The sequence below is a fragment of the Prenolepis imparis genome, unplaced genomic scaffold (assembly GCF_030444845.1).
Source record: "Prenolepis imparis isolate NDT839.2.m4 unplaced genomic scaffold, iyPreImpa1.0 SCAF_8, whole genome shotgun sequence".
NCBI lineage: Eukaryota > Metazoa > Arthropoda > Insecta > Hymenoptera > Formicidae > Prenolepis > Prenolepis imparis.
In genome coordinates this window covers 12,231,141-12,259,006 of record NW_028141166.1, presented here as the reverse complement: position 1 = coordinate 12,259,006, position 27,866 = coordinate 12,231,141, and the positions used below count along the sequence as shown (strand labels likewise).

At 39.5% G+C, this 27,866-nt stretch overlaps 2 protein-coding genes across 5 annotated transcripts in view; one reads left to right on the top strand and one right to left on the bottom strand.

The window, feature by feature from the left end:
- The window catches only part of Pdm3 (POU-domain protein pdm3), a 115,981-nt gene extending 88,164 nt beyond the window's left edge, over positions 1 to 27,817 (top strand). The window contains exons 3-13 of one of the 4 annotated variants that reach the window (XM_083044778.1): positions 12,878 to 13,058; positions 13,156 to 13,314; positions 13,481 to 13,672; positions 15,717 to 15,878; positions 16,336 to 16,589; positions 17,502 to 17,718; positions 19,680 to 19,860; positions 20,607 to 20,663; positions 21,578 to 21,661; positions 24,880 to 25,016; positions 25,151 to 27,817. In XM_083044778.1, coding sequence (XP_082900904.1) covers positions 12,878 to 13,058; positions 13,156 to 13,314; positions 13,481 to 13,672; positions 15,717 to 15,878; positions 16,336 to 16,589; positions 17,502 to 17,718; positions 19,680 to 19,860; positions 20,607 to 20,663; positions 21,578 to 21,661; positions 24,880 to 25,016; positions 25,151 to 25,275 — 1,749 coding nt within the window. In that variant the 3' untranslated portion in view covers positions 25,276 to 27,817. Of the gene's footprint in view, positions 1 to 12,877; positions 13,059 to 13,155; positions 13,315 to 13,480; positions 13,673 to 15,716; positions 15,879 to 16,335; positions 16,590 to 17,501; positions 17,719 to 19,679; positions 19,861 to 20,606; positions 20,664 to 21,577; positions 21,662 to 24,864; positions 25,017 to 25,150 lie in introns of all 4 variants that reach the window. The other 3 variants (XM_083044777.1, XM_083044780.1, XM_083044779.1) reach the window with 3 other exon arrangements.
- Positions 1 to 27,866, bottom strand: part of LOC145940024 (uncharacterized) — a 298,072-nt gene that overhangs the window by 254,992 nt on the left and 15,214 nt on the right. The window contains exons 3-4 of the mRNA XM_083044795.1: positions 9,404 to 9,633; positions 9,270 to 9,310 (exon numbers count right to left, since the gene is read on the bottom strand). Of these exons, the coding sequence (XP_082900921.1) occupies positions 9,270 to 9,310; positions 9,404 to 9,471 (109 nt within the window). The 5' untranslated portion in view covers positions 9,472 to 9,633. The remainder of the gene's footprint in view (positions 1 to 9,269; positions 9,311 to 9,403; positions 9,634 to 27,866) is intronic.

Here is a 27,866-nt window from a genome sequence, read left to right as displayed (position 1 = left end):
GAAAATCAACAGTTTCACAAGTGCTTCAGATCGATAAACACACATTTTCGAAAACAAAAATACGTCTCATTTAGTCCTAATGTAAGGGCGCGAGTGTCAAAAATGTCACAAAGCCACTCGGAACAATGGAACGGAATAACTCTAGATCATCGCGAGTTATCGTGTGCAAAATAACAATGGTATTTGAATAACTGACGAAGCGATACGATTCATTCGCAGAGCCTCAAAAGGGAGATCGCGAATACGCGTTTGCGCTTAGGAGGAGATCTCCTTGAGAGAGCGACGGCAGTAGCGGCGGCAGTAACGTCGTCGCAAAATCCACTGTGAGTACGCCTCAAATTCCGGCAGAGGAGGCTCAGCTCGTAAAGCACAGGAAGATGCATGCCGGGATATTAAGGCCATTATCGCCGTTGCATATTCATGCCGTATTATAATGAAAATACAGTTTATTACCGAAGATTAACAGCTTCTTACGGGCGACGTGCAGTTGCCGCCGCCCGGGACTACGTCTAACGTCGTTCGCAAGCAACCCCTTGCCAAAAGCATTCGCGAAAGACGGAAATCGTGACCGTAGGGCGCGTCTTATTTCTCGCTCTTCTCGCGCTCGGCTGGTGCGCAAAAATTCTTCTTCTCAAAAGGAAGTTTATCGAGAGATATTCGTGAACGCGAAACACTCTAAAGCGAATAGTTTGTACGAATTGGACAAATTAATCACCGTTGCTTTTCAAGTTTATCGTGTCTGGATTTATTGCGCGAAAAATCACAGGCTGTGTGATTAGAATAGATCGATTCCATCGATATTTATTCGCGTCATCAAAATTCGGATGTTTTAAATTCAGCTATCTATATAAGGTAAGTAACGAGCCGCTCGCTAGTTCCGTTTACGCGTTCCGTAAATAAGTAAATAATTCATTCTCCGACTCACTTGGCAAGTGGCACGAGGAATGAGCGGTGTCTTGAGGGGTTGAAGACGGCCGGGACGGCGGGTGGTCGGGGGTGACATTGTAAGGTGAAGGAGAGAGGCAGTGGCAGAAACGGGTCGGGCGGGGGGGAGTATACACCCCGGCGACGAAAAGGGAGGGGTGAAATCTGCATAATATCGGTAATGCTCAAAATGCGAGTCGCGTAGCTACCTGCCTTGCTTACCCCGCTCCGCTCCACGGCCGCGCGTCAACTAAAACTTAATTATAATTAATTAATGCGACTGCTAACTGAAGCGGCCGGACAAGTATTGACCCGCAATGTGGCGGCCGACTCTCCGTCCTGGTTCTACGTCTCCGTCGACCAATCCGGGTATCGAATCGCGCGAAAAGGACAAAAAGGAATCTCGAGGTTGTGTCGCCGACGACGACGATCTCCGGATCGACTCCGGGGGATGCTCGATTTCGGACGACCTCGCCTCGCTGACGTCGAAGTCATGAACTCTAGACGTCGGCGCGAGAAGAGGGACATAACATTTCCATTGCGGAGGCGGCACTAAGTCTATGGCTCCGTACAGTGCGTAATTAGAAACCTTTGTGCAAAATGAATACTGTTAATTAACGTACCTAAAAAGACATTATACCCACGGGTTGGTAAACTAAATATGGCCTCCAGCGCGTGCGTATTACACCGTTCACGGTGTAAATAAGCGTTTTGCGTCCATCCCTTTCTCCCCCCCCCCCTCCCCCTCCTTCACCCCGCTCGTCCGTGGCCGACGTTAAATCGTAACGAATTGTATTCGAGACTCTTGAGTTGAATTAGGCAGCCAAAAGAGAATACGCAATTTGCGTAGCGCGAGCGAGCGAGAGAGAGACTCGCACTTTCCGCTCCGGAGATAAAAAAAAACACACACACTCTCTCCCGCCGCGCTATTACGATTATAACGTAGAAGATTACGAAAATCCGCTCTCATCTTTCCATTTTCCGCAACGTCTTTTCTTTTCTCCGCGGCGAAGATAGCGTTTGCGGTTTCGCGAGTGGTCGATATTAATTGCGCCTTGACTCATTAATTCGTTCGCATTATCTCAGCTCTCTGAGCGAGAGATCGTCCGAGACTGTAACTGCGCGCCCAGCTCGTTCTGCGTCTCGACTCGAGTTCGGTGAGCAATTACAATATGAAAGGCGCATAAATCAGCGAGTTTAATTAACGCGTTGTTATTATCATTATGACACCGCGCCGGGATTATAACATACCCGAATACTCCATGATGGCGCTCCTCATCGTCGGCTATTTTTAAATATGGTGAATTTCTGATGGGGGGAGGGAAGTGAGGGAAGAGACGAAGGAACGGAAACTACCTGCGCGTTTTTAGATTTCCGGAAAATCGTCACGGGGCATTGCGTGACGTGGCAGTCGCATTATTATGTCGTTATCATCATATTAATGAAATAACGGAAGAGATATTGATATAGCGTAATTAGCTAATAGAAAGTAATCCGCAGGTAGACGTCATCGCGCCATTTGTTTTTAATTAAATATTGGTATATTGCGATGCCAGGTATATATTGGTATGCCGGGATATGTTTTTCAAATATTGACCGCGTTGCGTATCACGATTTTCATAATTGATCATATTCTTATCAATAATTAAAGATCTTAATCTGCAACTCATTTCGAAATAAATAATTGATAAATAATTATATTTTTTTATATATTCTGTATAAAGATTTACCATCGTAACTCTCTAAAATCACATCGTGCTTGCATATCTCGAAACATTTCTCACGATCGCAAAAATTGCAGGGAGCGGAAAAGAACCGCGAGCTAAAACTCCAGGTAGTTTAAAACTGGTTGAAAGAACGTCGCTGTTTTGCATCTCAGCAGAGAAAAATCGAGAACATAAATAACAATTCTCTCGTCTGCGAAAGTACGAGTTTTTTATTCATCTGTTAGCAATAATTTTTAAGAAATTAAATACATCTCGCAAATTAGACTCTAGAGTTAGCTGGAGGATATGATTGAGGTCGATTCGCGTGACGATGCAGCCGAACTTGCAAAAGTCGCCGATGAACGCACTCGCTCGCGCGAGGGAGAGACTTTTGGGAAACAGCGCTCGCTCGATACTCATAATCAAATAATCACAGATGATGCGGCAACATATCGAGTATGGGGTTGCGTTCCACCTATTAGCTGACTCTGCTACGTATCAGCCGATGTACCCAGCTCTCTTTAACCAGGGGCGCTCAAAGGGGGGCGATCTACCCGAAGACCTTGCGCCTCTCGCGAAGCGGAAGGCGCGCAGCCGATCGGCAAGCCGGCTGAGCGACTCTGCGATATTTTTTAATTAATCGAATTATTGAACTGTATCGCAATCGAATTGAATTAAGTGTCGACACGCTCAGCGCCGTGTAACATTGAAGCGCGCAATTTTCCGTCATTATTTTAGCATCCCTTCGCCTTCCCGTCCGTCGCGCGCATCGCCCTCTCACCCCCGATTCCTCGCCCGGGATTCGCCCTTACGTGATCTCTCTGCTCTCCTCTCCCCTCGCGATCCGTCATCCTTTTCGACGAGCGCTCACGCACTCGCCGACGCTCTCGTCCGTGGCGCGTCTCTTCGTATCGTGACTGCACCACGTGGTCCCGTTAATTATCCATCTAGTAGTATATATCGAAGTGTGTCACGAGCGTTCACACACATATGTATGCGTGTCTTTAGTGCGCCGCGCACCAACTCGTATAAGTATTCTCAGCTCTAGACTGTACATACTTGACGTATTTCAATTAACCTTATTGCCACACAGCTGGTTACGACCACCAAATATCAAACTGCGACTATTGCCGCTTAAATCGCGAGGACCGATTCGACCATGCACGCTTGAATCAGTTGATGGATAATCAGCGGTTTCGGCGAGACAGAGAGAGAGAGAGAGAGAGAGAGAGAGAGAGAGAGAGAGAGAGAGAGAGAGAGAGAGAGAATTCTAGATTGTTAAATAGATTTTCTTGCAATGTGAGAAATTCAAGAGACATAAAGGCAACATGGTATAAACGTAGCTTTATTGCTAGACACTTCCATATGTTTATTATTATAGCTGTCTACTACTAAAATACCATTAATGATTTCAATTTATAACGTGTCTTTATTATCTCCAAAGAATAGATTTTCTTTACATCCTATCATTTTTAGTATCAAATACGTATATATATATAATTGTTTTATATTATAGTCTTATATGTCTTATTTTATTTTCCTTAACAATTCATTTCGTTATGTAGATAACAAATGTCAAATTTGTGTAATTGCGCGAGAAGAAAGATTTAATCAAAAAATATAATATGTCATCAAGACCATATTTGCGAGATAATAAAGACAATTTTATATATACGTATATATAGTATAAGCTATCGTAAATCAGCTACGATAAATCTTCGAAATGCAGTGTCGAACAACAAGCTAGGCGATGGTCTTGTTCGTTGACAATATCGGTTGCACCAAAAATGTGCGCTACTCGGAACCAGGCGCGAGTCGGAGAAAGGAAGTACAGGCCGGATGCGGGAGAGGACCGCGGGACTTGGTCTAACCAAACTTAATTGAATCCCAGTCCGAATGTATAATATGTAGACTGCCTGCATAATGTCGTGAGCCGGCAGTGATTCTCAGCCGGATGTAGACGGCCAACGGGACGCGCCGTCGTCGCGACGACGGTCGGCAAATTTTGAGAACCATCCACGGAATTAGATATACAATAATGTAAGCAGAGCCCCGTTGCGGTGTAAGGGTTGGTGGTAAGGTCATGTATATTCATGCATCGGTCGACCCACCTCCGATTCTCTCACTCAGCCACCCCGCCGGCGTTGTCCCTGTCCTCCCTCTCTTTCTACTTCGACCGACCGTCCTCTCTTAGGACGCAGACGGAGCTAAACAACGACGGTACGAATAGATTTACACCACGTTCCCGCGGTTTATGACTCGCGCGCATTAAGATGCCCGCCGTGTGAAGAATACGCGAAATGTATTCGAGTTGAGTGTCAGAGAGGAGAACAAATTTTTTTTGAAAAACGTTAATCAAGATTACGCCCTTTTTATATTCTTACGTGTAATTTTGCCTTATTGAAAAAAATTCAAAAGTCTTAGTTATTTTCCTTAACAATACGTTTCGTTATTTAGATATGTCAAATGTCAAACTTGTGTAATTGCGCGAGAAGAAAGATCTAATTCAAAAGCATAATATCTCATCAAGACCATATATTTGCGAGATAATAAAGGACGATTATACGCCCTTATTTTTCGATATTACGATGAGAAATTCTCATAAATTTCTTAGCGACGTATCCGAACAGTCGTTAGGACGCATTCCTCAAAGAATTGTATCTGGATATAATGAAGGATCCATTTACAAGTAAGATTCGTCTCGCGACTTCATTACCCACGATTTTACCACGAACGCCCCGCGGCATTCGTAATGAGCGATGGTCATTCATTTTAATATCCATTAAATGCAAATACCGTCGGCACAAACGTTTACTCCTATTTCGAATTATTTCGCTGACTCGTCGTAATTAAGCTTTTCGAAGGAACTCGGGACATTACCGGTGACGTCGTTCAGCGTAACGATCATTTTCTCTCTCAGTTCTACATGATTATGCAAAAATGCGCTTTAATATTGCGCAATAATGCAAAATTGACAAAAAAAATCAAACTACATTTTATTAAAATATTTCATTCTCTTAATATAGACATCCGATTCGTTTTACAAACCTATTAACTTGTACGCAAATACATTTCCCCAGTAAGAGTTTTACAATCTGTCTTGTAAAAATTAAAAATTTTATTAAAAATACGCAAAGGAGAAAAGAAAAAAAAAATGACGAAATCATGGCGGCATTTATGCGCGACAAATCTTGCATCGATTAACACGGAACTTGGATGTAGGCGTTCAAACTTTCTTGGTCACGAGAGTACGCGGATATCACATGGCGTGCAAGATTTTTCGGGCTCGCGTGTGCTGCAAGAATAAGACGCGACGCGCGGATGCTCGAGACACCGTTACCAGCACAGAACACGGCGCCGGTCGTTATACACTCAACATTGTGCAATCTACCCTTTCTATCGGCCCTAATTTATGTTGAGTAAGGCAACAGCGCGAGCCCACCCCCGACTTGCTTTGCTAGGAAGCCTCGGTAATGTTTCAAGTGGCTTGTCTGTTGTTAATTTACCCCGGTAGGGCTTTGATGGGGGTCTGTCTCTACCCGTTGCCACGCTCCACTCGTTACGATAAATCGGTCATTACCTATACTATCTACGCGCCATATAAGAGCCGCGACTTGGGATTATAACGGCGTGCCGTTGGAAATTTCCGATCGGCCTATGCAAAGATTAAGCATTACGATGACGATTAAACGCAGAACAGTCTTGCTAACTTGCAGCTAACACTGCTTCTTCATTTATATAATTTTATACATTCTCGTTTACTGAAAGACGAAATTATCTATCCGGCCGCGTATCGAGGTTGTCGCTATTTTTGACATTTTGACTCGACTGCTGTCCATGCAGGCGAAACGGTCGTAAACATATATACGAGGACGAACCCTTTTCCGCGTATCCTCGCACCCCTTCGCGCCGAGGCAGGCCGACTCGGGTGGAACATTAATATCGCGAAATGAAGCTCATTTGCATATAAATAAGGCGGTGGTGGGGCACGACGATGGGGCGAGGGAAGCCAGGATGAACCACGCCGTTGCTCCACTGCACCCCCCTTCTTTTGCCCTCCCTTTTACCCCCGAGCCACGACTCTCCAGGAACCCCACCCTGGACTAATTACACTTACAGACAAAGCGGCCTGAACCGAGGGGTCGAGCGGATTCTATCTCTTACTCCCTCTCTCCCTCTCTCGTTTTCTCTTTCTTCCTCTTCCCTGACTATCTCTACCCTACGATTCTCTCTCTGCCAAACGGTCTCTCTGTCTACCTTTCTAGTTGTCTCCGTTCTTGTCCTTTTCGTGTAGAGAGCAGATCCTCTGCAACTGTCTCGTTGGGTCTCCACTCCCGATAACACCCTTTCGCAATGACCACGGTGATAATTGCGAGCTCCCCGCAAGATTCGTTAAAATCTTTAATCGTGACGGAAATTCATCATTCTCTCTAATCTTTTTATACCTTCTTCTCACGTGTTGAATGAATCTAAATAATTATTTATTTCAATTGATCGCGTATAATTAGTGGTATATAAAACACGAATAAAATTTGCGAAAATTAAATCAGTCAATTCTATAATACTCGTATATATTTATAAACAATGTTTATAACTGTATTTAATGGAACTATTTAATTAAATAATTTAGATGCTTGAAGAGATATTTGTGAGATTCAAATCAATTTAATTACTACATTTGACTACTTAAATATATTTTACGCCCAGCTATATATGTATATACTCTGTTTATAGAAAAAAAAATTTCCTAGCTTCAATACGGCAAACACGCGTTTAATATTTTTCATCGTAATCTTAACTGATGTGTTGGTTAATATGGTAAAAAATCAATTCGCGTAAAAATTTGTGAAAAAACAGCTAAATATTTCTCGCGTACTTTCTGGCGTTCGAGCCAGAAGCGCGCGTAGTAAAATTCGCGTTTATGGCCTTCTCCTGCCAAAAAAATCGTTCAATTTTCATAACCGCTAACAGTGGCCTGCCTCGACAAATCGATCGTCAGGGCCAGAAACGCAGTCGCAACCGAAGATGGGATGGAACCATAGGACGGTGCGGCGCGGAGCGGCCGCGCGTATCAGAAAGAGAAACATAAAAATGCGTATTACCGATTCCGGAATACGGCCATTAGTCTGAAGTCAGCGCGGCTATCGTTTATTAAGCGCAAACAGATATTAATGTATTTTTACACGCGCCCACCGAGTTTTGTTCTGCCAACCACTGCCGTCGCCGACGCCGCCGGCCGCCGTCGACGCCGCCCGACGCCGCCGACGCCGCCGTCGACGCCAAACTATACAGCACGGGGTCGAAGCCAAATCCAATTACTTTTATTCGGGCGAAATGAGTGCAGCTAAGTCATTAATACTAATCAATGGACCGGACTCGGACCAGCTAGCTCCGAGCGCACAGGCCCAGGCATTCCGCAGGAATTACCCATAACTCAAACGGCTCGAAATGACTTTATTGCAAAAAACTTGCGCTTTGCTACCAGCGGCAGCCGCGCCGCTTCTCCTCGTATACGTATACGTATTGTTAGAGACCTCCCCCTCCCGCCGATAAGTAATGTTTATTGTTGCATTTCCAACGACCAACCGAACGCTCGTTCGCCCTCTCTCTCTCTTTGATCATGTATTTTTTCGTGCCTTCCACACTGGCCGTTCACCGCGACAGCGAGGGGGATCCAGCCCGCTTTTTCGCATTAGCGAGATAGCCTATGGACGTGGGATAACGATTTTTTACTGATTGCGCGACCGATTTCTCCCAGGGAATTTAAAGGATCTGCGAGATCAACGACGTGGGTGGCACGACCGCTCCTTTCGTACAACTTTGTTGAGTAAGTCGAGACTCGTTGAATGTCCCGAAGCGTGAATCGAGAAATCAAACGCTAATTACAAATTATAACTTATTTCCTCGACACATTATAGAATTATCGGTATCTATTTCATTACTTTGTAATTATGTATATCTATAGATGGTATATGTAATCCCTTTCTAAAAAAAGGCATGTTAAGTCGATTCTCACAAGTATTGTTGCCTCTTCTCCGCGATGCTGATTGGCTGCCTCGATTCGCGTTGTATTCGTAGCACCGAGAGGCTGTCATCGCGAGGGTTGGCAGTTTGGTAGTTTGTTCAAAATAAAATTAAATAAAATAATGATATTAATTTTAAATAATATATTATAATGCTTTAAACTCGATTAATATTTTTTGACAGAAATCAGCTGTTAACTATCAAAAATATTAATCGGGTTTAAAGTATTATAACATATTATTTTATTTTATTTTATTTTGAACAATCTGTTAAACTACTAATCCTCGCGTTGACAGCCTCTCGATGCTACGAATATAACGCACAATACGAACCGAAACAGTTAATCAGCATCGCGGAAAAAATGCAACAATACTTGCGAGAATCGACTTAACACGTCTTTTTTAGAAAGGTATGTTATAATATTTTAAATTCGATTAATATTTTTGACAATTATCAGAGCTGATTTTTGTCAAAAAATATTAATCGCAGATAAGATATTATAACATATTATTTAAAACATATGTTACTATTTTAATATTTTAATATTTTCAACATATGATATATACCCCCATTACCGCTATAAAAATATTATAAAATAAACAATTTCTCACTCACCGATACTGCCAAAGCGGAGTTGTAGTACACAGCACGTTGATCTGAAAACAAAATATTCAAATTATATATATGCATGTGTGTGTTGAATATCTGATAAACAATGCAAGTTAGAAAAAATGTTTTATTTTGCATACCTCACAGTTGCCCCGATGTCGCCCGATGCCTCCCCGGGCCTCCTCCTCCTCTCTTGGTCGACCATCATTGCTCCTTCGAAGCATTCACGACACTCGCGAAAATACGAATAATTACGATTGTCCGATACTTTACACGATACTCCCGACACGCGAAATTTTACACGGCATTCCCGACGCGCGATACTTTACACGACACGACGCGTGAATCGCACTGTGCATCGCAATGCTACCTGTAACAAATAAAATACATACATATTAGAATAATCTTATTATTTCGCATTATAACATACACAATATAAATATGCAAACTAGAATTAACGATAAATATATCCACGTATCGCAACATATTCGCGTGCGCGAAAACAGATTAAGTTGGGTTATGTTGGCAAGAGATTTTTTTGCATCAAATTTTTCGCGAAATATGCGTTTCGAACAATTACGCCTACATATTAACGTTGAAATTATGATATGCGATTGATAAATATTACAATACAAAGGTTAGAAATCGTTTTTAACAATTATGCTTACTAATTAATCACAGCGGGACGCAGCTCGAACTGCCTGATACTCGCGGCGTTTCGGTAATGGCCAAAGCTACGAACATCGGCAACTTCACTCTAATAACGCGCGCGCGATACTATGTACATGACTTAATATTAATAATTAATTAAAACTCGAAGGAGATTCGTTCGAAAAGATATAGCTTTATAGAAAGAAAAAATATTAATCGAGATTAAGATATTATAACATATTATTTACAACATATTACTATTTTATAACTTTTACCATATTATTACTTTAAAATTTAATTAGCAAATTATAACATACACAATATAAATACAAATATGTAAGCTAGAATATTTAATTAGCAAATTTTCGCTTTATTAATATTTTTTGATAGAAATCAGCTGATTAAAGCGTTAATTTGCTAATTAATTTTTAAAATAATAATATGTTATAAAAATTAAAATAAATAAAATAATGTTTTAAATAATATGTTATAATACTTTAAACACGATTAATATTTTTGACAGTTATCAGCTGATTTCTGTCAAAATATCTTAATCGAGAATAAGGTGTTATAACATATTATTTACAACATATACTATTTTAATTTTTTACCATACTATTATTTTAAAATTTAATTAGCAAATTAACGCTTTAAGCTGATTTCTGAAAAAATATTAATCAAGTTTAAACAAACTTTATATTATTTTTTTAAAAATATCATTCGTTTTAATATAAAATCGAAGAATAGCGCGCGCTTGCGTTGTTCTAGTTAAAAATAAAATAGAAATGTATCAAAATGGAAAATCTTTGGAAATCTGGAAGCTGTATCCATGATAAAAAAAACTGATTTCATTTATATCTTAATTAAAATATATGTTTGTTATATATATATATATATATATATATATATATATATATATCTGTTTCTATTTGTATATAGATAAAATAAAAAAATAAAAGAATCATTCAATTGAGGAAAAGTCGATGATTTCACACAAAAGCCGCTGTTTCGTGCGTCGCGATGTCGCGGCACTGATTAATTTATGCGAAATATCGAAAAGCCGTAAACATATGTTTCTACGGCTGGTTGTATATCGTGCGCACTTTTACAAGCAAAATGGTTGAGCCTGTGCATTCAACTAATCCCCCTCGTCTCGTCCATTTAATATAGGGTGGCTATACTGGCGGTATAGCCGTTTACGAATTTGCGTGGAAAAAAAATTGAACTGCCGCGCCTCCTATTTTCGTTCGTTACCTATCGACCAGGCTTTATCTATTTTTTATGCAATGAAATGCCTCGACCAGCTATGCGCGCGGCCCATTGTGCGACTTTGACGAAAATTCAAGCCGGGATTACAAGCTGCACACCCAGAGGATATCTTTTTTTTTATAAAGTCGAGCTCTGAATGTAATGAGATTGTTTGACAGTATGCAATTAACACGATATATCTGCGTGTTTTATTTTGCGTTCTCAGTTATTCTCGCGTCAATTTCACGGTTTTTTCTTTAAAAAAAGAGATAATGAATAAAATATGATTTATACTTCCCGAAGACTCGAGTTTATTGCGCTGAACCTATCTTAAAATATTCTTTGCGCGTGAGAATTTGTTTCTGAAATTCACATCAGCATGTGTGGTAAGAGCAATCATACGTCTAGAGTAAGTCACCGAAGAAGCTTACTCAGGATTTATTCATAGATCCAGTTATCCGCGGAAACTCTTTTTCCCGAATTGCTCGAGTGTCGAAGCTCTAAAACGCTTAATCTGTATCCAACTATGGCGATACACGTTCCGGCATATTTCCATACCATTATGCAAAGAGGCCGCACCGGTAACATTACTCTCCGCGGCACAGCCACCACTACCACACCATCGTCGACATACACTCGTGGTGGTAAAGCATTACGGCATATATACTCCATCGATTTATTATAATTTAGATTGTCTTCTAAGAACCTTGGCTATACGTGCACACGTACGTATACACGGCACGCCTTAATGTGCCGGGCGTTCGTTAATTATTCTACCGGTATTCTGTAAATATGCATGAATTATATATCTGCAGACACGCGAAAGCAGAGAGCGACGAGAAAACGCGTGATTAATACATTTTTTTTCGCCCTAGAAGTAAATTCTCGTCTTCGCGCATAATCTTTCGCGTTTGTTCTCGTCGTTGAAAGATTTTTGAAAGTTGCACACGATATGATTGCAACATATGTCGCGCGCGGCTGCATCAAATTGGTATTGATTAAATCGGGCGGTCGGTTCGATGACCAAGTTAATTTCAAAAATGTGTTATTGAGCGTGAATAACTAAATCACTTTGCACGCGTTACTGGATTATGTTTATGGGCAAGGACCGATACCAGCAGATAATACAGACGAGCTCAATTTTCATTGCCATGCATAAGTGAAAATTGATATTCGACAATGTTCCCCGAAGCATCGTAAGCCTCATTGGTTTGTGTATCGCGCTAATTATTTTCACTAATCTACTTTTACATATATTTCACTTTCCGTCATTGTTTCTTCTCGCTTTTGTCAAACTAAAATAATATATTTTAATGAATATCAATCATATAAACTGTAAATAATTATTAATCTATTTTTCGTTAAACGTATCATCGCAATAAAAATTGCTAGCTCGTGTTAAAATCTTTGCGTGGCTGTTTAATTAATTCGCGCGAGGAAAAATGTGATCCATACTATTTCATATACTATTTAAAGGCGGTCAAGAGAGAGTGTGATCTCTTTCAGGAAAATATAATCTGTATATTGATATATTAATTGATGTTAATTAATTAAAACAATATTATTATATTATCAGCATAATTATCCAGCATAATAAATTATCAGAATAATTCAATTTAGAAGCATTTCTTACAACTTTTGCTCATAAATTGAAAGTGAGGTAGTTTCAATCTAATTTCTAATTATATATTTATAAATATATATTTTTGTTACAGGACAGCGATAGGAGTAGCGCTGGAAGTCCCGAACCGGCGACAGGTGGTGTTACGCTTCACGAACATCAAATGATGATAGATGACATAAAGAATTCACGAAAGAGACGACGGAGCCCATCACCCGATAATCTTCATCAAGCGAAACGTGCGGCGGTTGCACAAGCTCATCTAAACGGAACGAGTGAGTATTCATAAAATATTTCTCCTTCACAAAATTATATACAAGTATTTCTTTTTTTTTTTTCTCGATATGTCGACATCGAAAATTTTGTGTGCAGTGGCCGGTATGGTGACACTTCAGAATCTCCAGAATTTAGCGAATTTGCAAAATCTTCCACAAGTTGCGTCACTGGCCGCTGGCCTTCAAGGGATGACGGCGGGATTGACTAATAATCAGTTAATCAATACTCCTTTGAATCTGACTGTCAGCTCGTCAGGTAAGAAATAGTAGAAATAATAAATTAATCGAGTTTTTTTTTTATGTGGAAATTTTAATGAATATAGAAACTCGCGCGGTTAAAGTCAGAATGAAATCGAGGATTGCGCGAGAATTAAATGACAAAGGTAATCTAACGCGGTGAAATTGTTAATTTTCATTCCCAGGTGGAACGATACCAACAGCCTCGAGTACGACAGCGGCTCCCCACCTTCTGCCACCTAGCTCGGCTCCAATGGCGACGTTACCTCAGCTATTATCTCAACCACAACCGGTTGCAATGCCTCAATTCATCCTAACGTCCGGTCAATTGGTTCAGGGCATTCAAGGGGCTCAGCTTCTTATCCCCACTTCACAAGGTAAGCTAACACGTACAATTTCATCATTTCCCGAATGTATATAGTTGACCTTTCCTCCGGTCGTATATCTTATCTCGTCGTAATATTGAGCTCGATTGTTTCGAGCAATTTTTCGTCGCGAGCAAAATTTAGAAAATTATAGTAATTTTAATTATTCAAAATTTCATCGACAATTTCCGCGCGTAAAATCATCGCGCGTTCGCTGTGCAAAACACATAGTAACCCGACGCTGTGCCGGCGCATAATGTTGTGCAATCAAGATGTGCCGATATATAATATAATATCGACTATCTCTGACCAGCTCGGACTAAGGCCGGTTCGTCGTCCATACTTAGTGGTCCTAGACTACCTCGGCGAGCACAGGGCAAACTCTGCAACTAATTTCAATGTATAATTAACGTCTCACTACCCCTCTCCAACCCTACAGATCCCACCCCGTTTTACCTCCTTTCTCGGGTTCGTCCTTCCCTCCCTTTCTCCTTTCGTCTTTCACCTCCCCTCCCTGCTTCTAACCCTAGCACTCACTGGACATCGCAGCTCCGCGGATTCGACCGCTATTATATCGATTGCGGTCCGCGCTAACTTCGTTTCTACCAACTTGGGTTCCTATTCTGGCAATTGAGAGAGAAAGAGAAAGATAGAGAGAAATGAAGAGAGAGAGAGGGGGGGGAAGGGCGAGAAGAGAGAAAGAGATAGAGATAGAGCGTATGAACAGGTAGAGAACGAGAGGCAGAAGGAGAACTTTGGGATTCCGCCTAAGTGGATTGAAGTTCGTGGATATGGACCGGCCGCGGTAGGATGACGAGTTACGTGGCGGCAAATAATGTTTGCACTGCTTTTCGGCTCAATCGATGGTAACTGACTAACGCTCGATTGGTCTCTGATAGACATCGAGTATCGGCGAGGATGGAGTCGAGGAGTGCTCGAGAGTGCGGTCAATAGGTTGTCGTTCATAGAAATTATTGTCCGCGCAGGAATGTCCGCGGCTTTATTTAAAGTGATATCGGCCGCCCGAGATTTTATTCGTGTCGCGCGTGAACGATTAAGATCCGAAAAGCGGCGAGGATTAAAATACAAGAGAGATTTCATGTACGTTCTAATCGTTAGGAATAAAAATAGAAAGAACTAAGAATTAAGAATAAAAATAATATCCTCCAATTCTTTAGTTATGTTAGATATAAATTAGATATGATATACATTAGATATAATTTATATATAAGATTTTCGACTTCTAAAAAAGTTCTGAAAAAATTCTTTTTAACAACGTTGTTTTTAACAAGTAATGAGACATGTGAACTATAATTATATTATAATATGTGTGAATTATAAAATATATTATAATTATAATATATATGAATATAATTATAAATTATAATATATGTATATATCTGCTATCGCGGATAAGACAGATAAAATATTTTCGAATCTCATCGCGAATTTGTCAGACGTGAGTCGACAGTACATTATTGATAGTGTATTAACGGCGCATTATCGTTCGGCAACGTTTGAACTGCACGTTAATAGGATTGTCGGTTGACCTTACCTCAGAACGTGAAACTTTTATGGCTGTTCGGAATACGGGATTTGCTTAGCTTAGCTGTAGGTGGCAACACGGGTACGTACTCATGATCAGTAATCATATTAAGCGCGTGTACAGGGTAATCAGATTAGCGGAGCTGGAGGTAATCCCGAAACTATTCTAAGTATGATTAGGCGTCCTTCTCGCAGCGCAGTCCAGTGCCAGTACCTGTACCCACTATTAAGATGACGATAATAGTTTGCCAACTACGCTAGCCTGCGAGGTTACCTGCCCTATGGGTTGCCTAATAATCCCTCTATGAGACTCTGATAACTTTACCACCCATCCTGGATCAACGACGCGTGGACTATGTTCATAATGAAAATGAAGTATCTATTGATTCGAGATACGATTATACAGCACTTTCGAAGGATCTCATAAATTAATTATCCTTTCTCGCTCGTAATTTTCCATCGATAACGACATGTCTCATTTGATATTTGAAAAATATTTCGTATTCTTTAGGGATCGCTACGCAAACCATCTTGACCATACCAGTCAGTCACGTCACGAACAATCAAATGGTAAATTTGGCGCTCAGTAATGGACAAGTAGTTTCTACGACACTGGCGAATCTTCAGTCTCTAGCTCAACCACAGAATATGCTTAATACGCCTACGAGCAACGGTGAGTTTATATATTTTTCTAACGTTTGTTATTGAAATATTATGTATTTATCAGAAATATTAAAATGTATGATTATTTTCTTTTTTCCTAATAATTTTTTTAAATTAATAATTGTTTACAATATATAACATTGAATAATAATATACTTAAACATAATATAAATAATTTTTTAAATATCTGCTGAATTTCATGATATTTTCAAAAATATCTTGATAAATATTCAAAATTAAATGTCTAAATTCTTTTCATCTTTCTATTTAAATTTCTTCAATTTTAAATGTATATAAATTTTTCCTTATTAAATTATAATATAAATGTTTTGACAACATTGTAATGTCCCGTCAAAATGCCTAGACATGTTAAGATATATGTATTATGGCTGTGTATTGTGCCTATTCTGTGATTAACGTAGCATCGTATATCGTACTATGTGTGTGTTTGCTTGTCCTTTTATCAGTTCCCACGAGCCCTAGCCTGGCATCGGGATTAGGACTGAACCCTGCTGCTTTGCCGCATCTTCTGAGCAATAGCTCGGCAAGCCAACAACTTCTGAACGCGATGCAGCCTCAGCAATTGCTCCAGGCTGCCCAAGCGGCACAGGCACAAGCGGCGCAGGCTGTACAGGCCGTTCAGGCATCTCAGCAACCACTTCTAACGACATCGCCTCAACAGCACAGCCACCGACACACCTCGCATATGAATCATTACGCAGTACGTACGACTGGCCACAGAGAGGCCCATCATTTTTCGAAAATATATAGCAGGCAATTAGTATAAATTTCCTAGTAATATTACAAGAACTATTTAAAAAAGTAAAAGAAATATTTTAAAAGATCTACATCATTCTACATTATTAATATATCTTATTTTTTTAATGTCATTTAATGTTATTTAATATAAAATATTATCTCATAATTATTTTTCAAATTTTAAAATATAATTATATAATTTTATATTTATATAATTAGATAACTGTTCTCATAGATATAAAATATAATTTTTCATGTCATACTACATGCAATAAAATTGATAGATCCATCATTACTTGTTACGATTTCAATTAGTTACGTGATATCACAAAAATATAAAGCCTATTGTAAAAGAAAATATTGCTTTTTACGAAAACCGTAACAACTATCATGTATTTCGTGCTTTATCTCAATAGCGAGATCGTCCAATATATATATGTTATTCACTTTCTCTTAATTTTATCTATAACCATTAACCTTTCATCGACAAACATGTTGTACGAATTGAAAAAGATACCTTTACTGGCTTCTCTTTTCCAAATTTTTTCAACAATGTAAATGGATTTTTATCGAATCGCGCGCGCATGACGTATTCGAACAATCGAATATATGCGGTTTCCGCGATACGGAGGAGACTTAGCGGCGAAATCAGCGGAGCAACCAGAATAATTCCCGATATCGAGCGATCTTGTTAAGAAAGTATTCCGTCAGTATATATTGGCTGCATTCCTTCCGCTAATTAGACTCTAAAGTGTCCCGATCCGAGCGGTTCCGTCTCATTATTAAGTGCATAATTGGCGCGGAAGAGGAGCATTGTCATGCCTTCGCGGTAGAGTCCCCGCTAATCTGTCCGCTACTACTGTATTGTTCACAGCCAACGGAAAAACATCACAGGGAACGACTGGAGCAGTCGTCGCCTTTGAACGAATCTGTCGTATCCGCCGCATCCGCCTTGAACAGATTGGCCGCCAGCAACGGCGAGATTACTATCACGACAACGCATGGGCCAGGCGGTGTCGGAGTAAAGGCTTCCCCGAGCAATATGCATAGCCCGAAGGAGGAGGAGGATGATCTCCTGAACGATTCACCGCGTAAGAGATACAGCTTATTCTTTCTTTTTCTCGCAATAACTATTAATCGGAGGTCGAAAGTCGAAATGATCTGTGCGGTTTACTTGGCAGTGCGTTTAAAATGACACATCACATGCGCGCGAAAATGATAATCGAGGCCCCGCGGGTAAGCGTGTTGTTATTTCTTGACAGCTTTTAATTACAACTTTTGCAGGGGACACCGTCTTCCTATATCGCAATCATCTTGCCTATATAGAGAAGCACAGTTGCTAATGTCGACATGTAATTGCATGCATAATGATCTCACTTAAAGAAGCAATTACCACATGCAAACGCGCTTCTTATCTTTATCTTGCCAAGTTATCACATTCCAACGGATATCTTTGACAGGACGTTAATCGCGACTGCGCGTGATTGTATACAAATTCGCAAACGTATATTTCTGATAATTGAAGCGAACACACATTTGATTTTTCGTTCGACTTTACCGATTGCTCAGATGCTTCTCTCCAACAATATGACAAAAACATTACTGCCGTCGCAAGAAGCGATTTAATATTTAAATGCGCGTTCCCGTAGCTGGCAAATAATATTTCGAACGGGCATCGATCGTTTGATAACTGTAATAGAATATCATATAACACTCATTACGGTGCATTAGTTCGCTGCTTACTGCCTTCTAGGAAGCCATAAAGATTCCAGCAGTGCGCGTAACCTCGTGTTGGCTGACAATAATTTTAATAACTTACAATCATCGCGTGGACTGGCACTTCGTCATTCTGACGCGGTGGAATAATCATTCAACGCGTGAAGCTAACGATTCTCAATTGCTGGTGTTAGATAGGAGCATTACTTCATAAATATTTGCCTTTGTTTACCATTCTTCGATGATAAAATTTCAGTGATTCGCATAGAAAACAAGATGCAAAACCACAATTATAAAAAAAATATCATCTTATATAATTTCTACTGTGTTATGTAATTAATATATTTCAAGTTTTTATATTACGTAAATTTGTAAGTAATTAAACTTTAGTCATTATAATATATATTAAAGATCACATATTTAATTCAATGCAATTTGCAACTCCTATGAAACTTGGAATAAATTAATTAATAAGCGCGATTATACGATCAAAGATAGAGTTCTTTTAAATTTATCAATTAGTTGCAAAAATTTCGCGATTTTCAATCCTTTTACTTGTTCAGTTATAATCGAATCTAATGCATTCGCAACTTTTTGTTTGAAACACAGCACTTATTGGGCCCTCGATCAAAAATTAACGATCATAGAAATATCGTGGCAGAAGACGGATTTGCATTTTTGCGCGGTGCAGAAACCAGGCAGACTGGTTGAGATTACGGGCATTTCTATTGCATGCGTATACATTCGGGGTGACAGATTTACGAGAGAAATCGTTGCAGCTTGAGCTGCTTTAACGAAGCCGCTTGATGTCATTAGCCCTCTCGTATAAGAGCTTCGATACGTTCCTATGAATCGATTGAAATATTGAAATGTGCGCTCGAATGACTAGAAATGAATCCCTGGCTTGTGCTCAAAATGCACCATTACAATCATAAAACTGATCACACGCGTGACGCAAGAATGTTTATCGCATTAACCCTTGAACCACGAATATTTCATCTCGTTCACAATTGGCTCGGTATTGTATTTGCGACTAACTTGTGAGGTGATTCATACAATCAACAATTCGTTTAAATAATTCTTATATAAAAAAAAAAAAAAAAAAAAAAAAAAAACAAGAATCTCTGCTAAACAATAAAACTACTAGTAGAAAATTTAAAATAATGAATTAGAAACATTGATTCGAATCTCTTGCTTAGATCTAATTTATATTTGGAATTAATTGAGCATAAAACTGGACTTAATTTTCTTTGCTAAAAATTTCAGTAAATTACGATTTTTTTCTTTTATTTATTAGAAAAATCGGAGTAGAGCGTTGTATGAACTTTCATTACAGACCAACCAACGATCAATGAGGCCACTAACAATGTGGTCGATGGGATCAATTTGGACGAGATCAAGGAGTTCGCGAAGGTCTTTAAGCTGCGCAGATTATCTCTGGGTCTAACACAGACCCAGGTCGGGCAGGCCCTAAGCGTCACCGAAGGACCCGCATACAGCCAAAGTGCCATATGCAGGTTAGTTTTCGTTGCGTCGTCCTCCTCGGGTTCGTCGAAACGGACGTCGCTAATGAGAATTCAATAATATGGTAGAATGTAAAACAACAGTGTGCCAGGTCACTGGAAATGGCGTAGAAAGGGTTGGAATTTGTTCACGGAGTAGCAAAAATAGTTATCCGTTCGTTTTATAACACTATTATATCTTTCATTAGGAATAAACGCCCGCATATAATGCTAAGAAAATTGCAAAGCAGTTTTATACTCTTGTTTTCTCTTCCTCGTGTGATAATATTTATCAAAATTGCTATTCGCGTCTGATTTATCGCAAGGTTTGAAATTCGTTCAAAGACTGGAAAATTTTCGATGCAGCTTTCGTAGGTACATTATTTAATTTTGAGGTGCAAGATAAACTTATTTATACCAGAATACACCACGATGGTTCCTGATTTATGCTGCAGCTTAAATGTATTCGAGCTAATTTGACATTATCATATAATTAGAAATTATTTAAAGGTATCCATAGAGAAATTTTACAAAATTATTGCGTTCACTGTGAACGTATAACATTTAATAAATGTTTATGAACGTGGGCTTTCCAGACTGTTATGTTATTTACCTTCTTCGTCGATCGAGCGTGTCGATTCGAAATGCGAAAGGGAACCACCGTGGTGATGCCGGTAACGAGCAGAGAGAAAAAAGTTTATACCTCTTAAAAAATTCTTATCGTAAATCAACTAACATAAGCATTGGTGATTGTTCCCCAGTGCCCTGGCTACCCAGATGTACGCTGCCTCGCAGATTGCCTCTCAGCAGCAAGCTACGTACGTTCACCCCTCATGCGCTACTTAATTTACCTAAAAATCTAAAAACTCGAAAATCCTTTAAGAAGTCACAGTTATACCCAATGATGGAAAATTGAGAACGAACCTTCCGACGGTCGTGAGAAGGAGCTTTAAAAAGAGAGAAAAAGACTATAATTAATCAATCGTTAAAATCAACGACGCATAAAAATAAGATAATAAGACGAGATATAATCGTTCTCTCTTCTCTCTTCGTCATTTGCGCTCATCCGATTTCGCGGTCTTCTCCTGCTTTAGAATCGGCAGGCGTATTTGGGTATAGCTGCACAAGCACTCTCACTAATTTCTAATTCCGTTCGGAAAAGAGATGCGCGAAAAGGAGCACTTCTAAAATTAACTTTCTTCGAGCCAGGGCATTGGCAAACTTGGGCATGATGTCGCCAACGCGCTAAGAATAAAAGAATAGAACAAAGTCGAAGGACTCTCGCGGTTTTTAACGGTTCGTCGAGTCTATAAAAGCTCTGGATTTCTTCACGATCAAAGTCCGAGAGACTCGAACTTTCGCCCGCGCGAGAGAGAAGCGTTTGCGTAGCGCGTTGGCAACATCATACACGGCATCACCAAACCTTAAAGCATGCACGCATTGTCAATGTCCTGTTATTGAATCAATGCATGTTTCTTAGTGCTCCTTTAGTGGGACAAAGACGTAAGAGCGAGAAGTAAATTACGCTTAGAAAAAATACTTATAAACAACTTAAACAATTTACATATTTCATTATATATTATATATTATGTTCTCGAAGTTGGAGATTTCATCTTTTACGTCTTTGTCGCCTTGTCTCTCGATACGCACATCTATTGCCTTCTATTATTTTTATCAATTTCCCAAGAAATAGAATTTAAAAAGATAGATCAAGCCTTATTCTTGGCTTTAGATTCGAAAAGCTGGACATTACGCCGAAAAGCGCGCAGAAAATTAAGCCGGTCCTCGAGAGGTGGATGAAGGAGGCAGAAGAGAGGTGAGTAATATACCACTACGATACTTTATAAAAATTATCGCAAACACCGTGATAAGCTGTTTCTTTTTCTTCTATACATATATATTATGAAACATAAATGCAACATTTTGATAAAACAAATAAATTTTTGATCTGCCATATAAATGCTCCGCTAATTAATTTAAACAACTGAGTCTCTCGCTCTATTCTCTCTAGTCGCGCGGAATTCTCTCTCGATTACGAGTCAAGTCCTAATGTTATATTTGTAATACATGATTATTTCGCAATCGTCCGATGCGACCTCGGCTTCGCGTCTGCACGAGAGCGTGCGAACGTGTACGTGCTAATTGGTAATTCGCTAATTGAATTCACCTGATTAATTGCGGATCTGCGTCTAATAAATACGCGGAATGTTAATTAGAATGGAAGAAACCGTTACGAGATGCTGCGCGATCGCTATTCAGCTACAGGCAGCTACGCGGCAAATGCGGCCACGATGGCTTTCGCTCCGTGTCGCTGAGAGATCCGCCGATCCTGCTTAAGAATCTCGGACTCGGTATTTCCATGAGGTGTAAATTTTACGAGCCGATATATAAATCTAATGAACTTTATTTAGCCGCGAGTTAATCAACAGTCCATGTAGCCGCGTCACGGCTGGAAAAGCATCGCGATGCAGTTTTGACATTGTGCAATCTGAGTGTTGACGCATTTTTCTCCGCTTTTATAGCTTGTAACTTTACTGAAATTAAATTGGAAATTAAATTATCATACACACAAGTTAGGTGATTATATTATATTATTATTGTACATTTTTTCTGATTTTTATTTTCATTATCGTTTAATTATATGCAATCTTACTTGGAAAAGATTGGATATTTTATGTGATTCCTATTTAATTTTTCATTTAAATACGATAATTTTTAATGCGAAAAATTCTGCGTATTCATATTATGAGATTATAAAAGATAAATACAATTTAAAATTGAGCGACCGCATTTAGCACCAAATGTAAGAGATATTAATGTTAAATTAATACGGATTAATATATTCTCATAATTTCTACATTTGTAACTACAAGTATAAATCGATTGAAAGAAATAGCACTGTTTGGTATCAAACAAATCGTGTTTATTCGCACAAAAGCGTGTTGCTTGAAACAACGATAAAATCATTACGCTTCGATTCGCGGAGGAAAGATCCGCGGGGAAGCGCAGCGCGGTATAATCGAATGATTCGATGACGGAAGTTGCAACGCAACGGGTATGTGCAGTCGTTTCTCTTTTCACGGGGAAAACAACAATGACCCATCCTGCATTCGCGCGGCGTAGAACTAAGCGTCGACCGTGCGCCGGCCGCGTCCGGGAAAAATGAAAGCGGCTAGTTTATGCGGTGCACGTGCACGATTTATCTGCCGAGTAATTAAACTGTGGACTAATTAAAATCAGGTTTCTGATGTACCTCTTCCCCTGCATCCCTCTCCCCTACCCCTTACCGCCGCCGTCACCTCGCTCTTATCCGCGGCAACGCGACGTTCCCTTCCTTTCTCTCGCTCTCTTTCTTTCTCTCTGTCATTCCTTCCATAGTCGCAGCTTCCACCACCTTCTTTCTGCTTTCGTCTTCCTCCTTCCTTCTCTCATCGTTCGTCTAAACCTCTCCGCGGAGATTATATATTCCTCTCTTACACCTATATATATGGAACGATACTGCTAACAGTACACCCACGCACGAGTTTACACACAGCTTCCCTTCGCACCCCTTATCCCCCTCTCACCCTCTCTTTCTCTCTCTCTCTCTCTCTCTTCGCGTCTTTTACGTATTAACTCATTTATTTAATCTCTTTTTTCCCCCTCTTCCTCTTCTTGCACTCGGCGTTATTCTCTATTGCACTCATCGGTATATATACGGACGCATACCAACGATGTAACATCCCAACCCCGTCGAATCGGTTCGTCGGTCGCGACGGTTCTTCGCGCTCTCACACCGACTTCTCCATTAGCATATTGTTTTCGCGAATTCGACGAAATATCACCGCGCGATGCTAATGTCTCGCCGTGTACTTTTTTTTCGACTCGACAGTTGGTCATTCGGAGTTAAATTAAAAACATAAATTTTGAGCCGGAGCATTGTGCAACCGTACCTATGACCGTATCAGCACGTCGAGCTCTTTCTCTCTCCCTCTCATTCCGTCTCTCTTTCTCTCTTTGTTCCCACAGCCTCCGTCCCGAACCGCTTCTCATCGCTCACCCGGGAGTCCCAACGAAAGTTCTCCTGTTTACTGTCGCGACCGCGAGCTTTTTCCATGTCGCGCTGTACCCGATAATACTATTCGTCGAATGAAATTACGTCGACTGGTCGCACGACGCCAAAAAAGTTTGCATATTCTCGATCCAAGACTCTCGAGATCGGAAATTTATAAATTCCTTTCAACTTATTTGTTCGGAGCTGGAGTAATATATGAGAAGTATAACGACGAAAACGCAACGGCAGATTACATAATGATAAATTCAATAATTATTATAAAATCATTAAAAGATAACGTACATTAGTTTAATTAACCATTTTAATTAACCATCAGAAAATAATTGAGAAATAACGAATATAAATGTATATACTATATCGATTTTAACGCAGAAACTATCCGAGATTTAATGAGCTCATTGTACAATGAATAAAATAGAAATTGAAGTTTGAAGAACGTCGCGACTCTCCTCGATTGCTAATTTTATTCGTGTCAACGCCGACATTGCCGTCGCAAGGTCTGTTTCGCGATACATGGAGTAAGTTCGGCTCGTGAATCAACCGAGCTGTATACCTAGGAGAAAAATCCAATACTGGACGGGGTATTTGCGACCGAACGTGTTCGAATATCATGACGCTGGCGATTTCTTTTTTGTTTTTTTGTTTTTTTTTTATCAGTATCCTGTTTCGCGTTAATGTAATTACGAGTATGCAAAATGGTAAACAGAATTATGTTTTTCACATTTGATTTACCTATAACAATATTTCAACAAACCACAAGAGAAATGCTGAACTCAATGTATAGATGTAATTAATTATTGTAAAAACGTGGTGATTAACTCAGACCTTTAAACACAGGATCCTATTTCGCGACTATGTATAATATAATCGCAAAACGGAAATTAAAACACAAAATTAATCATAAATGATAACGTTAACATGTAGCAATGCCGACGATGCAATCTTCCGAATTTGAGCAAGAGTAGTGCATCTGATTCCAGGTACAAGAGCGGCGTTAATCATTTGACGGACTTCATCGGGGTCGAACCGAGCAAGAAGCGAAAACGACGGACCTCCTTCACCCCTCAAGCTTTGGAACTGCTGAACGCACACTTTGACAGAAACACTCATCCCACCGGTTAGTTCTGCGCGCTCTTCATTTATCTCTACTATTATTAAATTTTTCGTATTTAAATCTTTTTTTCTTGTCGCGAAATTCTTTTTCAAACCTATCTTGAACACATTAAAAATTTCGATTCTTCTCCTTTACAGGTAATGAAATCACGACTCTAGCGCATCGACTAGGATACGATAGGGAGGTGATAAGAATCTGGTTCTGCAATAAAAGGCAAGCTTTGAAGAACACGGTGAGGATGATGTCGAAGGGCGTCGTATAGGAAAGGACTACATCTACCGATCAACCGAGCAACATTTGAGACAAGCTTCAAGCTGAAGCGAGCGATGATGAGGAACACGTTCCGTGAACTTTTTCAAATCTCGCGTTTCTTCTAGTAATATAAATAAATTGAATCGCGCGTGAGAGAACGACTTTTCCGTGATTTATTACGGAATAAGCAAAAAGAAAAGGTATTCACATATACACCCGAAGAAATACCGTAGTTATGAAATTTCGCAAATCCGGCGCACGGAAAGATCGTTCTAGATCGAGGCGAGGTCCTTCGAATATTGTGATCGCAGGTGTATACGACATCTATATGTAAATAGCTTTAATCTACGAATATGTGATGTATACATGAGTCGAATATCGAAAACTGATAATCTAAAATCGTTGTCTCTCATTTGGTACCAATCCGTCGCGCGCTTCCAATTTTCATAGATATATATCTACCAGAGAACATACACACACTGATCCAGTTTCGTGTTTCGAACGAACGAGTTATTGGCAATTGGTAAGCATCAACGAACCGACGAACGTAGATTCCTCGACGATCAAAATTACGTGAAAAATTTATCGAGCAACGATAGAGAAACTGCTTCCAATACGTCTTAATCAATTAATTGCTTGAGTGTGACACACGTCGGGATACACGCGTACGTTTCTCGCGAAACATAATCCATCAAAACCGGGCGGAAAGGTATGTAAGTCGTCGCACAGAGATAATAATTAATAAAAATTTAATTATACCTTCAAAACGGTTGAACGAGAACGAAGCGGCGAACGTTTTAACAGCTCTACGTGCAATCGATACATAATCAAATGACGTAACAATCGAGAATGCGCTCAAAATCGAAACACTCGATGGGTGGTTAATCTTTTGCGCGCAATAAGAACTGTAACTGAATTTATGTACCGAACCGAGGAAATTAATTACATTCCAGTCTTGAAATATCGTTGTCGCTCGTTCAGTTGGGTAAATAAAAATATCGCTTAATAAATAATAAAAATATCAAATCTCATCGCCTCTCTCTATTGATTATATAATATATCAAATCCCTTATATACATACGCAATTGAAAAACGAGCAATGATAATATTTCTGTGTTATAATTTCGGTGGAGAGTTTTTAATGCGCGCGAGATCTGTAAATTACACGTGTATCTAGAAAAATCAATGAAATTCCTTTAGTGACTAAATAACGCAATAACGTCTTTGAAAGTATGCTATTAAACGATTATATACCACACGCCGCTCCTGAAGTTGTATTTGTTAGTCCTGTAGGAAAGAGAGACGATTAGGGGGACAGACGAGATTCGAGTTTCTGCAAAACTAGTCCGTAATAATCTGCCATATAAGACGTATACGTGTTAAACGAGCACGCATCCTTCGTTCCTATACATATATGCGCGATCCGCTTATTCGCTGAATAACGATGAAGCTCGGATGAAAACTTCGATTTTACTAGAGCTCGATTCCGATCTGCGGGATATTCGACGAACGATATAATTCTTCGATTACGAGAAAACGCTTTTGCGCGCGTTATTTCTATCTTGATTTTTGTAAAGCGTATTTATAGTACAGCGTCGCGCGAAAGAAGGAAAAGCTGAAGGCGGTCGAGTAATATTCGTATATTCGTTCGCGAATGTAGATTCTTATATTACGACAAATACTAAATGCGTGATTTCGAAATCGAAGAATTATTTATGCATTATTACTGTGTCCCTTTTAACAGAGAAAAAAAATCATAATCATAAATAAATAAATACATAAATAAACATGGCCATGTAAAATCGCCTCACGCATAATAATAACTATATTAGACGATTGATTTGTATGCGTCGCTACATACGAACGCATTATTGTTGTGACGCAGTCATTTAGCAACAAGCGATCGACAACCCGCAGTCGTATTTCCGCGTAAAAGGATATTTAAATGATGCCCATAAGATATGGTTTTCTTAATATTTAGCAGACAAGTACGTTTAATGGGTAAGATTGTGCATAAAATGTACTTCATCCTCTTTATATAATGGGCTATTCGCTACGATAATATCGTGAAATCTTTAACATGATGCGTAGCTAAGGGCGCAAGGGGGTAGCCTGTACATATTACGATACATATTGTAATATTATAATTAACTTTTATTATATCATAGCTATAAAATAGCTAAATTCAAGCAAAAAAAATTTACATGGTTAAAAAAAATAATAAATTTCTAAAAATAAAACATATTTTAAGGTTTTACTTTTAAGAGTCTGAGATGAGCAAAGTGATCTGTTCCTAAAATATTGTATTATACGAGTAAAAGAGAGAATGAGAAAGGAGAGGGCACGAGTGGGGGGTCGGAAAGATATACGACGAGATAAAACTCAAAATTCAAAATTTTTATTACAGGGGGTGGGATGTGTATGTTATTCGTTTTGATAAAAAAGCGAAAATGTTTGTACAGAAATATTCCGGTTATTAAATTTTGTTATACGAGAAAGAGAGAAAGAAAGAATGAAAGGGAAAGAGAGAGAGAGAGAGAGAAAAAGAAAAAGATGAAAAAGAGCAGAGCGTCAAAAAGACGCGCCGCGCCGTAGTGATAA